Genomic DNA, 13,158 nt, shown 5'->3' with positions numbered 1-13,158 from the left:
GCATCTCCCTCCGCAGTTGTTGCAACCATCGCGGCGGAGCTAGGTTGGACTAGGTTCATTTTTCCGTTGACCCCTCCGCCGCGAGAAAAATAACGCCTGATCGCAGGTTATCGCATTTTAGTCTCAATTTACTTTGACCTAGCTAAGAAGCCAAATGCCACCGATCGGGAATCACATATGGTTAGCTTATTAGTTTTCTCAATTTGGTTATGTTGATTCAAGCATTCTCTGTTTCCGTGCCAATCGTTTTACAAAAAACTCTAAAAGGCGGATCTATCGAAATAACTGAGAAATAAGATAAATGATAATATTTGGTCTTGCACTGGAAATGTCGTGTCACCAATATAGCTGAGAACCTCCCATGGGGTTAACCTGAGATCATGCCCCCCTCCCTACTTATCACTCCGGGGCGGGGAAGGAAAAAGCAAAAAGAACCCCTGAACGCAGGTTACCATAGTCCGGGGGGGGGGTGCACTTCCTATAAATGGGCTAATGGGGGTGTGCCGCTGGATGGGGTCGCATTTTCACGACTGGACTGACTATAATGGGGTCGCCTTTTCAAGCATTTTCCGGGATTTTGAGAGTACGAAAATTCTGGCAAGTTGTGATTTATAAACGGAAAGATTCGCCGAAAAAATGTTACCGTATTTATTGCTTTTGTTCAATATTTGACAAACGGCTCCCAGAAAGAGAAAATTACATTTACCCAAAAGTGACTAAGATGAGGTATATAATTGGCCAAACAATATGGCTATAATGGGGTAGGGGTTCTGAGAGGCCAGCGGCACACAATTGGCCCAAGTACCCCCCCCCCCCCCACCCCTGGGACCATAGTGTGATCACATAAGTGACATGGAGAAATGTCGAAAAGCGAAGTTAAGTTTTTATTGATATTATATCAGTGTTTGTTTCCAATAAAGGTATCCTAAAATGTTTTGTAGAATTAAAAAACGGATTTAGTGACCCTAAATCTTTATCTGCGAAACAAGGCTAGGGTTATTTCGGGATGTTTAGAAAGCGTCAAGTGTATTCGACCTGAATCTGAACTAATAGCCTTTTTCAAGATTTCGCCAAAAATCGCTGCCCGCATCTCCTGGGATGTTTCTTTTTAAATACCAGAAAACGTGTCGGTGTATCAAAAGATTTGGTTCCACTGAAATGGCCGTTCTTGGCCGTTCTTGGCCGTTCTGTGGCAAAAATCATATCCCAAAGCAATCGGCACCATGTTTTTAATTCATTATAGTTTTGAAAGAAAACTGCGCTGATTTAGCAGGAATTGATTCGTGTTTTTCAAATGGTTCTTTCATTTCAATTTCCCTCCAACTTCTGTCATTGGTTCTTACATAAACAAAGTTTTTGTTTCAATAATAACATTAAAATTGTTTTGCAAGTAAACTTTTGTTAAAACGTTTCCATTCTTTGAAGTAACTTTTTGTTTTTGTTCACCAAGGTGTCGGACAATTTCTTTTTTCAAGGCATCATATCATGTCATACGAGCAGCACACTGCTCTCGCGCACGGGAACTAAGGTATCACGTACGGGTGAAGCTCATTTTTTTTTCTCTACTGGAACATGTTTAGATATTTTCACTATTTTAGACCTTAAACATAGACTGTCGTGAACTCTACTACCTGGTGTCCTTATTTTGTCTTTCTAGTGCTTTGGAAATCCTTACGCGCGATTTTCGTTTCCCCGCGGTCTTTCACACAAACGAAAAAAATTTGGACACCAGGTAAGGTTTCAAGTTTTATTGCAGCTTTTCAAACAAAAAAGGTTAGGTGATATTTTCAACTCATTTCCAATCCATTCAAACGCTCGCAGTACGCTCAACTTTAAATCCATACCTCACTACCCCCCCCCCCCGGGGGGGGAGGGCACACCCACATATGAGCTATGTGCCGCTGTGAAGAGTTTATACCGGGCCACTGTCATACCGAACCATATACTCGGGACCGTATACCCTTGGTCACCCTTTTGCGTCGCATATACCTGCAGTCATGCTGACTCAGCACTCAATTTTTTCTCATTACAAAAATTATGACCATAAAAAAAATAGTGGAACTAGGAGAAACCCATCGCTTTCGTGGCCGAGAGCATCAATGCAGAGAGGGAGATTGGGACGAGAAAATTGCGAGAAGGACCCGGACTAGAAAGACTTTCATGCTTGCTTTCTCCTGCTTTTCTTGATCGGAGGCGAATACCACGCCAACTAACTTGAGTTCAGAGGCTATAGCTGCGAAGTGTGGAGATTATATTTCCATCTTTCTTTCATAAACCTGATTAAAATTCCCATTCGTCGAGAAGGAAGATCACCCGAGATGCTCACGCATGCGTATTGATAGCCAGAGGGAGCAAGCAACCAAGCCGTCATGTACAATATGTGTGTGTTATAAGCGAGATGGCCTCTGGAAGAGGCTCAGCAAATCAAGAAATCAAGCAACACTTTGCCACCAAAGAGGGCTGCTATCGATTGCTGGATCTATCGGTTTATTCGCGACCTACTAAGATCCCTTATTCGGTTCAACAGTGCCATCCGGTGCGAGTATCGTTTGTCACAGTGAAGGATCAAGGTGGCTGCAACGATCGAATTGCGTTCAATGTCGGAAGAGAATTGTACTTTTACATTTACAAAGGAGTTCGGAAGGTCAGTGAAATTCTTTAGCATTCTGAGAACTGCTCAAGTACTAAGTGTACGCTTATAGCTGTGCATATTTGTGTTCGTGTTTTTCCGTTCTGCATGTTTTTCTAGCGCTTGCAGGTTTCGCTTTGTCGTGTGTTTAAACTTAGCTCAGAGGTGAATCTTGTTGCCTTAACAGGTTTAAATTGAACTTCTTTGGCGTGTCCTAAATTAAAGTTTCGGAAAAATATATCAATTTTTTAAAGCTTTAATCCTTGTTTTTTTTTTAACTTTCAAGAAACGCTCTCTGTCAGGGAAGTAAACTCGTCCGTGCCATATTTTTATGGAAGCTATTTCGGCAGCAATGTTAACTATACTGTTAGCTTACATGTAATTTCCTAGCCCTTGTTAAACGATGTCTGCCCGTAATGTATGGTTTCTAACATAAAATTCCGGTGCTGATTTTCATAATCCACGATGTCAAAAACACTTGTGAAAAGTTTTTATACTGCTTCGTCAAATTTTTTAATTAATGACGCTGGATTGTATTCGACCTGTATTGATATGATCAAAACTTCGAGAAGAATTTTTTTCTCGGTATCAATATATTTTCAGTTTCTCAGTAACCTCCTCTGCCAGTGAGCGTTTTTTATCGTTTTTTTTTTTTTTTCACTTTCCTTTAATGAACACAATATATTTAAATTTAGAAAACTATACAGATGATACGGTTAGCGTGTATTTTTGGAAAAACAAATTATTAAAATTTGCATGCCCTTGGGCCTAATTCATTTGTTGTGTCGAAGTGGTGGCTGTGTAAAGATTAGCTGTACATCATTAAATAACTGTGTTGCACGACCATTATTTATATAACCAGGAAGAAACATAGCTTATGCACTTATCTTTTGTTTGATGTTGAAAAGTGGCCACTTTTCAACTTGGTAGCATTTGTTTAGTATGTTGCATATAAAATATATTTTATACATGAAGTGCTTGTTATCTCCGTACCAAGTCTTTGATAATTTAGACATCATTTTGATAATTTAGAGATTATTTTAGTCATCAATAGGTTTATTACATAACGGAGATATTGCGTGGTGTTTCTGTGGTTAAAACACTCTGATAAAGTCAAAACATCCACTCCAGACAACATTTAGCACAAATATACAATGACGGAAGCTGGCAAACATGTCATTTTTAACAGTCACATTTTGATCATCTTTTGGAAAAACATCTGACTTAACAGTTTCATTTGTATTTTTATTGGCATAAAGAAAATCAGCTGTCCATTGAATACTTACTATATATAAATTACAATTGAAATGTTGGGATCCTGCTCTGGATACATAGTTAAAAGGGTTCTTGTTTCCAAACTCGGAGCGTAAATAAAATTTAAAATTTCACACACTTCTTTAAGACGCTTTTCTCACGCTTTTAAATTTTATTTGCACTCTGAGTTTGGAAACAAGAACCATTTTGATATATAAATTGAATTCTTATTGGCTTGAACCATCAAAAGAGTTACAGAATATTTTGGTTTATTCTTATAAGTTCTTCCACCAAGATAGCACGTACTATCAAAACGGTCTTCAACATTTCTTACTGACAAACACTAAAATTTTTACAGAGCTGTAGCTAGAATGGTACACGTACTGTACAGATGTTTATCAAATAGACTTTGGTTCTACTTGTTATAAGCAATACAGACAAATATAACAACTGACTTAGCTGTAGTTTGCATTTGATACTCTACAAAGTTTTGTAATATGTGTAAAGGGGGATTTGATTTTTTAACTTTTCCTTATAGGCTGCAGATCTTACCAAGCCCCTTGATAAACGGCTTTATAAGGGGACCATTCCAACCTGTCATGATTTTAACTTGTTGACGCGGTCATCTGACAGCTTGGAGCTGCTGATTGGGTTCTCTGCTGGGCAAGTACAGCTACTTGACCCTGTGAGACATGAAGTCAACAAACTGTTCAATGAAGAGGTTAGTGCTCACGCCTGCTAAACAGAATGGGTAGCATGGGATTCCCCAGAGAATTTCCCCTCCCCCCTCCGCCGGTCCCCTGGCCTCTTGGCTCCCATCGACAACTCATTAGTACGAAAAAACACTGTGGAACAAACATGTAGATGTTATGGAACTAGCATGAGGTTCATTTTGGGGAAATATTGATGAGTCCTTTTTTGCAAGTTTATGGACCAGGCCAAAGCCAATGACCATAAAACCTTGACCAATATTCCCTTACACAAAAGGAACAAAATAGCTCTCATAAGTAATCATAGTAATCATAGTTATTATAGTAATTTTTCTTGGACAATGCTTTCCAAGGGGGAATGGCGCAATGAGGTTAACCCTTTGTGAAGCACCAACCCGTGAAACAAGGCCAGACCATGACACTGGGAACTCAGTGCCCTACTCTTTACTCTAAACAAACTCAGCTGCATCCATTCTTGGTAAATGCGTGTGTCAACGTAAAGCACTCCGTATTATTTATTAACATTTCTTAGGTCACTTTTGTTAAAAGTATTACTGGAAATTGTCTACCAGACATAAGGAAAAAAGATTTCTATAGTCAACATTATAAAATTTGGTCAGCTCAGGGAACTGATCAGAATTCTACTTTTCATTGTGGCAATTTGCCACATAACAAACTGGTAATATTGAATGGCTGTCAGCTTATAGAAGTTATGATATTTTCTAAATGTATTTTACACTTAAACTCTTTCAGAGACTGGTGGATAAAACTAAGGTAATGTGCCTCAAGTGGATTCCTGGATCAGAAAATTTGTTTCTTGTAGCCCATGAAAGTGGAAACATGTTTGTATACAACAAGGAGCACCCTCCGGGTGTGGGACCTCCACAATATGCTGTAATGAAACAGGGACCTGGATATTCAATTCACAGCGGGAAATCAAAGACAACAAGGAACCCAGTTTGTAAGTGGACTATTGGGGAAGGTTCTATAAATGAGTTTTCCTTCTCACCAGACTGTAAGCACATTGCGACAGCAAACCAAGATGGTTTTCTTCGTGTGTTTGACTTTGACTCACAAACGCTGTGTGGTGTTATGAAGAGTTACTTTGGAGGGTTAACTTGTGTTTGTTGGAGTCCAGACGGTAAGTATATCGTCACAGGAGGTGAGGATGACCTTGTGACAGTATGGTCTTTCCTTGAGCGGAGGGTCATAGCACGAGGCATAGGCCACCAATCTTGGGTCCAAGTAGTTGCTTTTGATCCTTATACTACAAGTGTAAGTGCTGGAGGCCGTGTGGATGACAGCGACGAAGAGGAAATTGAACAGAATGGCATAGCGCCATCATCTGGTAATACTTCGGTAAATCCAGAGGACAAAAACATGACTTGTTATAGATTTGGCTCTGTTGGACAAGACACAAATCTCATGTTGTGGGACTTGGGTGATGACGTACTTAAACCACAGAGACCTCGTGGCAGAAGCATGCGCACTACCACTTATTCAAACTCACATGTAACTTCCATGCATTGCCTTTCTAATGGACCGGTTGCACACGAGGTGAATCATTCAGGCAGTGGAAATGCTGTTGCACCAATGTCATTTGACACACCAAAGAGTTTAACACAAACACATTCTTTAAGTAAGTCAGTGGAGCACTTAGTAAATATTGGAAATGTTACACCTGGGACAGTTCTGTGCCCCAGAATGGACGAAGTGTCTATTTTAGAACCTTTGGTTGCAAAGAAAGTGGCAAATGAGCGACTTACAGCACTATCATTTAGAGAGGACTGCATCGTCATGGCATGCCATGAGGGTTTCATTCGGACTTGGGCACGACCAGGTAAAGTGGTAAGTGTGATAAGTGACATGGCCATCATACGCTGTATCTTTCACGGTTTCCTGTATTTTCTCGGTTTGACCCCACAGGCATTTATTGAGAACTTTTCCTTGCATATTGTTTAAGACTAATTTTTATTCAAAGCATATCACAGTGTTCCAGATAAGAGGGGAGACTGGAACTGACAAGTTATGTGCATGCTTCCTGACCGGACAAGTTAATAGAAAACTTCTAATGATTGTGTAGGAGTGGTGCAAATTTGTTAGAATTTCTCGTTGTCATCTTCCCTTAAAAACTTAACTCAATCCCTGTATTTATGTTGATTGTATTTTTCTTTTTATACCTAATCGTACCTTTTTGGTACGCTCCGGCTGCATATCAGGCGAGTTTGGTCGAGCCATGGTTCGTATTTTGGCGAGACGTAGTCGAGCCAAAATACCTATGGCGAGACCAAACGAGCCTAATATGCAGCCGAAGCGTACCAAAAAGGTACGATTAGGTATTTACCGTACCCAAATTCAGCAAAAAATCTGGTTATATTTATCGCTCTGTTGAAGCCATGCTTGCAAGGTACGTACTGTAAATTGTGATGACTTGGTCTTCGACACTTTTACCAAGTTCCTTTTCTGCCTTTTTCCACTCGTTTGTTTAGAGTTTCATTCTCTACATTTTCAAAATTAAAATTTAGCGAAAAACTTGGAAATTACGACTCCAATTTTTTCACTCTGAATGTCTCAGTACTCGTCGGCAAACATCGCGCAATTGGCGAGCACGCTCAAGTTTTGTTTTGGCGGGAAAGTTTTTTCTCTTTTTACGACCGCTTAACTCCGCTAAATTTAAATTACGAAGTTCTGTTCTATTGGTAAGACGTCTTTTCAATTCATCACACAGTAACACTACTTTACTTCAAAGTGACCGTGATATGGGGGCATATCAGGTCAGTGACTTGATATCGTAGGATATCAGGACAGTAGATCGCGCTTCTGATTGGCTACTTGCGAATTTGGGTACGGTAAGTTTAAGAATTATGCTAATAAATCTGGAACAAAGGCAAATACAAATCAAACTTGTTGAAATTCATTTTCACCTAAAATCCTTTTATAACTACAACGTATACATCTAGTCGAAGTGTTCCATACCAGCATAACTTAACCTGGGTCCCATAGAATTGTATGTGAAATACATGTACAAGGAATATATCTACCCCCCCCCCCTCGCCAATCACAGGGCTACCCCTAGCATTAAATTTGCTGGTACAAAACCTAACTCATTAGGCCATCAGACCTCTTAAAGTGTATATGACACAAAATCTTTTATTGGCTTTTTTCTTTCGTTGATATGCTTAGATAGAGGATTCATAGTTAAAAAAATTTCAGAAAAACTTTTTTCGTCATTTTTTGCCTCTGAAATAATGTCGCACTCTCAGCCATATTGAAAATTCATCCAACAAGTAGACGTCACAAAGGTGACGTGATGAACCTTTTGGCCGCGCACCGCTATGACAAATTTTAACTATCAATCCTTTATTTAAGCATATCAATGAAAGAAAAAAGCCAATAAAAGATTTCGTGTCATAAACACTTTAAACATTTTATTTGAACCTATGTCAAGCCTGGAATGAAAACAAGAAAATACAGTAACTGTCCACAAGAGAGTTAAACATGTAATTTATCATCATCCCACCAAACACGTAATCACTCACATCCATGTAACTGAAAATAAGAAACATTTGTAGTTCCATGCTTGGTCTGTTTCAGAAACAATTAAGAGTTTGTTGTAGGTATAACGAGCTGGTTGTTTAGCATTAGTTATGGGAAGAAAAAAACAGAAAGTCTGATCTGTTAAGTTTACCATGCAGTACATAACTATAATATTGTACATGTTAAAAGCAGTTATCAATAAGTATCTAGATTCTGATTGGTCAATGACAGGTGCATATTAAAGTATATAGTGTTAAAGAGTGCAAAACAAAACTTTATAGGATGTAATAGGAAAATGTCCATAGAAATGGTAGTATAATGGCAATTTTACTGCCACTTGTGCCAGCCTGCGGTTTGGTTTTCCAAACCATCAATTTGTTGAACTGCTTATTTTAAAGAAAATGTGAAAAAATGAAACTGACATGAGGAAATCTTGCCAAACTTGAGTGAATGCCTGGCAGAAAAAGGAAAATGAAGGAATGCAAACTCAAAAATTAATTTAAGATTACCAACATAAACATTTGCATCTACATTTTGTTCACAGCAATGCAAACAATAGCTTGCATAAACTGCTTGTGCAATTTGCAATTTATGGTGGCTCATGTTGTTTTGAAAGTTGTCAAACCGGCTCATTCAATTTTGAAAACTTTCAAAACAACACTCATGCCCATAAATAGCAAGTTACACTCATATTCCTACAGTTTTCTACACAAACCAAATAACTGTTTAATACTTGTTTTGTTTCACTTAGGGTGTACAACCTACAGGGACAGTAGTTTGAGCAAGGATGATGATATTGAAGATGAACAAGATACAGACAATTTACCAAATTCTTCATATTCTTTAGCCTGAGGTGTCAGTGGTCCTGGAACAGGGAGACCACTGACATTTCAGGTGATGTATGGCAAACAATCCAATCGTCATCACACTATAATCTTCTCTGTCAACAGCTAACTCGAGAAAGGTTTTCGGAAAAAAAGCACAAAAGCGCAGGCGACGAGACCGAAAGGAAGAATGGGTAGAAGTTGTGAGCTGCTGCATGTGCTGAATACTAATAAGATAACAAACGCAAATTTGTATGTTTTTTTTCTTCAGCCATGTGGAAACAAGGTACTTTTAGCCACGCTAAGTTTTACATGTAGAAGAATTTTCAAAACTCAAAGATATGGGACAGTGAAAGTAAAGCTTCAGAAAAAGGCCTCCTGAGAGGTTAAACAAAATTGTCATGTACAAAAATACAAACTTTAGGCCAATATGCAGAATTCAAGGGAATACCCAGACCACCTTTCGGTCTTTTTTTTTTAATTTTAATAATATTTTATTAATCACAACATATTACATTACTTACATCGATAGCATATACGGTCTTGTCATGTGCACTTTTGTGCTTTTTTCCGAGAACCTTTCTCAAATTAGCTGTATACCTTATTAAAAAATAATCAATCAGTTATTGGTAAACAAAATTAATGTTGACAAAATGTGACTTAAGTTGTCATTCTCAAATGATCAAGGTTGCAAAAATGCAAAATTCAGTAATTTAATGGGGTTTTGTAGCTGCATAGTCCATATTATTGTAAAATACTTTTGCTACTAAATTCTGAATCAATTTGTCTGATCTTAGTGCAGCCTATATGAACAAATACCTGTTTGGACAGAATCCTTTCTCCAAGAATTAATTTTATTAATCTGGCGGGTTCCTTAGTGAGATGTTACTAAGTTACATGGTATATCCTGATTACAGCTGGCAACATGGCCTAAAATCCTGCAACAGGGAGTGAAATAAGCCATGACAAGTGGGGCAAACAGTGATGGGACAGCCAGAGCCTACTACCCCTCCCCCTGGAGGGCCCTGTTGTTCATGCTTTTGCGTAACGTTATGGTTATTGTGTGGTTCCAGAAAATATCCATACCCATCCCATGAAAGGTTCTCAGTCTTGAACACTCACTACTCTGGAAATCCCAGTTTTGATTCCCTTTCTTGTTTTTGAAACCCCATTCCCTACAATTTTCAATTACCTTCCATGGGGTCTGTATGGAAATTTCCTGTAATGAAAAAAATGATGACCTCAAACTACCCTTCCAGATGTCAACCACGAAATAATCTTAGTTGGGGTACTTGTGTTTGTATAAAAGGCAATTCATGTTTTGCCCTCTTTACTCCTAATAGTTTCCTAATTAATAAGTAATTCAGTTTGAAAATATTTAAAATTAGTCACTGCCACCTTGGGTCTTGTCTACAAATTAAAGTGAAAGTTTAAAAACACATTACATGTAACAAGTTTTAGATTTACACCATAGGAATAAAAATTTCAATCAGTACTCTAAAATCAGTCACTTCTTGGAGGGAGGATTTTGGCCAAAAAAGTAATCTTGTTCCTTGACCTGTATGAGAAACTAGTACCATAAGAACCAGATTTTAACACTGCTAAAGACTTCCTCTGTCAGTGTCGCTTTTTTACAGCATTGAAATAAACATGGACACGTTAGTTTGCTTGTCAAAGAAGAAGAAAAATTAATTAATTGATATTCATATTATCACAAGTCACTGTATCTGAAGAATACAATGAAATGTCAGCATTTCTTGTACACAAGTAACACACACCAATTTGTCACTATAGAATAATAATTTATTTTGCAGGGTTTGTACAAAGTTTTGTTAGAGTTTGAAGTTCTCATGAGTCATTTACTTAACCTTGAATACGCATTTGAAATAAAGTCGTTTGGGGGGGGGGGGGAATCTAAGATTTCCCCCCACAGAAAGAGAGCATTCTCATCTTCTGCAAAATTTTGTAGAAGCCATTATAGTTTATTTAGATGTTTAAATAATGGATAACTTGCCTTGGAATACAGCAGTATGTTCTGGAACCTTGAAAGGATAGGCATCTGTATTCACAGGTAAATAAATAACTTGTCACACAGTTCTTAGCCATATATAAAGTATTGAAAGACCGATAATTTGTAAATCATAATTATATTAACGTAAAAATATAAAACTATTCAACACTGATTAGAAATCCTATGGTCCTTGTTTTTATCGTCTTTTGCATAAAAAATTATTAAGATTGTGGGGATGTTGTCATCCTCTAGCGTCTTTCAAAACAAGCATTATTCACTTCTAATAGTTGCAGAACACTTTCTTGAGCGGCCACTGAATTTACCAGGGAATAAAAATACATATTGTAATATTGAAGTTGTTATTATGGATTGCCACGAGTATTGTGAAGTCTAGTACTAGGCTAGCTTAATTTTAAGCAGCAGGCCAAAGTTAAAGGTCTAAAGTAGAATGCACGAGAAAAGACATTCCTTAGGCTTGTAAATTCAACACAGAGCCAAATCGATGCAATGAAATTGTGTTCTATATGCAGCAGTCAGAGCACCTGCCCGGTCCAACCGTAAGGAGGAGGCAGGTGACTCGTCCCCCCCCCCGGGGGGGGCACTCAAAAAAGTTTTATACGGGGAGGCTCCGTCCCGAGCTCTGACCCCTTACACTTTTCTATACCATTTTTGACAGAAATTGTACCCCTTTCGTAGACCTTTTACTGAAAAGGGGTACCCCTTTCATATACCTAAAAGACATGGCATTGACTTACAACAGGACGTTTTCTTGTCATTTTCACGTAGCGCTTAATACACTAAAATAATACAGCCGTAAATTGCGTCTGTTCGAAGTATTTTAATTAAAGGCTCTTTTAAACACCTAAATGACAGATTTCCGTACCCTTTCGTATACCAAAACGTTTAAAATTCCTACCCTTTTATATACCTTAAGCCTGAAAAAGGTACCCCTTTCGGGCGGAGCCTCCCCGTATAGGCCATTATAGGGAGTACCCCCCCCCCCCCGGGACTCATCCGTTCCAGTATTTTGACAGGTTGCCCCTAAAAATTGTTGGTGGTCATTTATGCTACCGGGTGGAGAGAGGCTCAGTTGTACCAAGCGCCCCGGGCATTCCTTGACAGTGATCATAATTTAACAGACCACCGTGCCTGCCTTGTTCCAAGAAATTGCAAAAAATGATGTAATACTCTTCGCGGTAAAATAGGAAACAAACGAACTACGTTCTGTTTCAAGAATTTCTAGCAGTAAAAGATAGAGATGAAAAACTTGGGTACCAGAATCGCATGTTGTGGGCGTGGTCAAATTGATTTATTCAGTTGAGTACATTACTGCAATGATCTTTCATTTGCTTAAAATGTATATCCGCAGTACAAATATATGAATTTCATATATTCATTTCATATCTTCTCCATCCACGGGTTTGTTACGAACTCACAAGTGACCGACCAGCTCCCAGTTGGCTTGATAGCTCAGTTGGTTAGAGCGCTGCACTGGTATCGCAGAGGTCATGGGTTTGATTCCCGTTCAAGCCTGAATTTTTTTCAGGCTTGCTTTTCTCAACTGCTTAAGTTGAGTATATTACTGCGATGATTTTTCATATGCTTAAAATGTATATCCGCAGTACAAATATAGAAATTTCATATATATTCATTTTCAAGTCTTCTCCATCCACGGGTATTTAATACGAACTTACAAGTGACCAGCTCCGCAGAGGTCATGGGTTCGATTCCCGTTCAAGCCTGAATTTTTTTTTTCTGGCTTGCTTTTCTCAACTGTTTTAGTTGAGTACATTACTGCGATGATCAGATTTTTCATTTGCTTAAAATGTATACAAATGTATCCGTAGTACAAACATGAATTTCATATATCTGATATATTCATTTCATATTTCATTTGCTCTGTAAAGCTGTGTAAAGAAATGCCAATTCCAAAACAAGAAAAAATAGCGTATTGTGTCCATTGAAAATCACTTAAAAGCACAACCATCCGCTTCGTCAATGCAGATATATATTTACACGTCCTCATAATGAGAGTTTTATAGTAAATTTCCAATGAGCGATCCCCTCCCCTTGAGCCGTGACCCTTAAATATACAGGTCGTTGTCGCGGTCGTTTTTCTACGGGCCTCGCGGCCCTATAATGCAACGAATCGAACTCGGGCCTATCTTCTGCCTCAGGCCAATATTTCCAGGT

The 13,158-nt window shown here is 38.5% G+C and overlaps 1 protein-coding gene and 1 non-coding gene across 3 annotated transcripts; both read left to right on the top strand.

Annotated features, from left to right (window-relative positions):
• Positions 1–2,174: 2,174 nt before the first annotated feature.
• LOC144636865 (WD repeat-containing protein 20-like) lies at positions 2,175–11,315 on the top strand. 2 transcript variants are annotated; one of them, XM_078496069.1, is made up of 4 exons: positions 2,175–2,644; positions 4,422–4,604; positions 5,347–6,433; positions 8,882–11,315. In XM_078496069.1, the coding sequence occupies exons 1-4, from the start codon at positions 2,399–2,401 to the stop codon at positions 8,980–8,982; spliced, it is 1,617 nt and encodes a 538-aa protein (XP_078352195.1). In that variant the 5' UTR covers positions 2,175–2,398; the 3' UTR covers positions 8,983–11,315. The 2 variants fall into 2 exon arrangements, with proteins under 2 accessions (XP_078352195.1, XP_078352197.1); XM_078496071.1 differs by having other exon boundaries at positions 2,176–2,644; positions 5,347–6,441.
• A 1,109-nt stretch (positions 11,316–12,424) lies between these two features.
• On the top strand, positions 12,425–12,498 carry Trnat-ggu (transfer RNA threonine (anticodon GGU)). Its single transcript has one exon. It is a non-coding gene; the product is annotated as a tRNA-Thr (tRNA).
• The last annotated feature ends 660 nt before the right edge of the window (positions 12,499–13,158 follow it).

Source organism: Oculina patagonica, chromosome 13, assembly GCF_052425735.1.
Source record: "Oculina patagonica isolate OP01 chromosome 13, crgOcupat, whole genome shotgun sequence".
Classification (NCBI taxonomy): Eukaryota; Metazoa; Cnidaria; class Anthozoa; order Scleractinia; family Oculinidae; genus Oculina; species Oculina patagonica.
The sequence above is the reverse complement of the archived record's forward strand: the minus strand, read 5'-3'. Positions and strand labels throughout refer to the sequence as shown.

Bases quoted from the DNA above. Each gene is read 5' to 3' on its own strand.
- LOC144636865 (XM_078496069.1), top strand. From the start codon at position 2,399: ATGGCCTCTGGAAGAGGCTCAGCAAATCAAGAAATCAAGCAACACTTT. The intron at 4,605-5,346 runs GTTAGTGCTCAC...AAACTCTTTCAG, and splicing joins ACAAACTGTTCAATGAAGAG to AGACTGGTGGATAAAACTAA. The intron at 6,434-8,881 runs GTAAAGTGGTAA...TGTTTCACTTAG, and splicing joins TCGGACTTGGGCACGACCAG to GGTGTACAACCTACAGGGAC.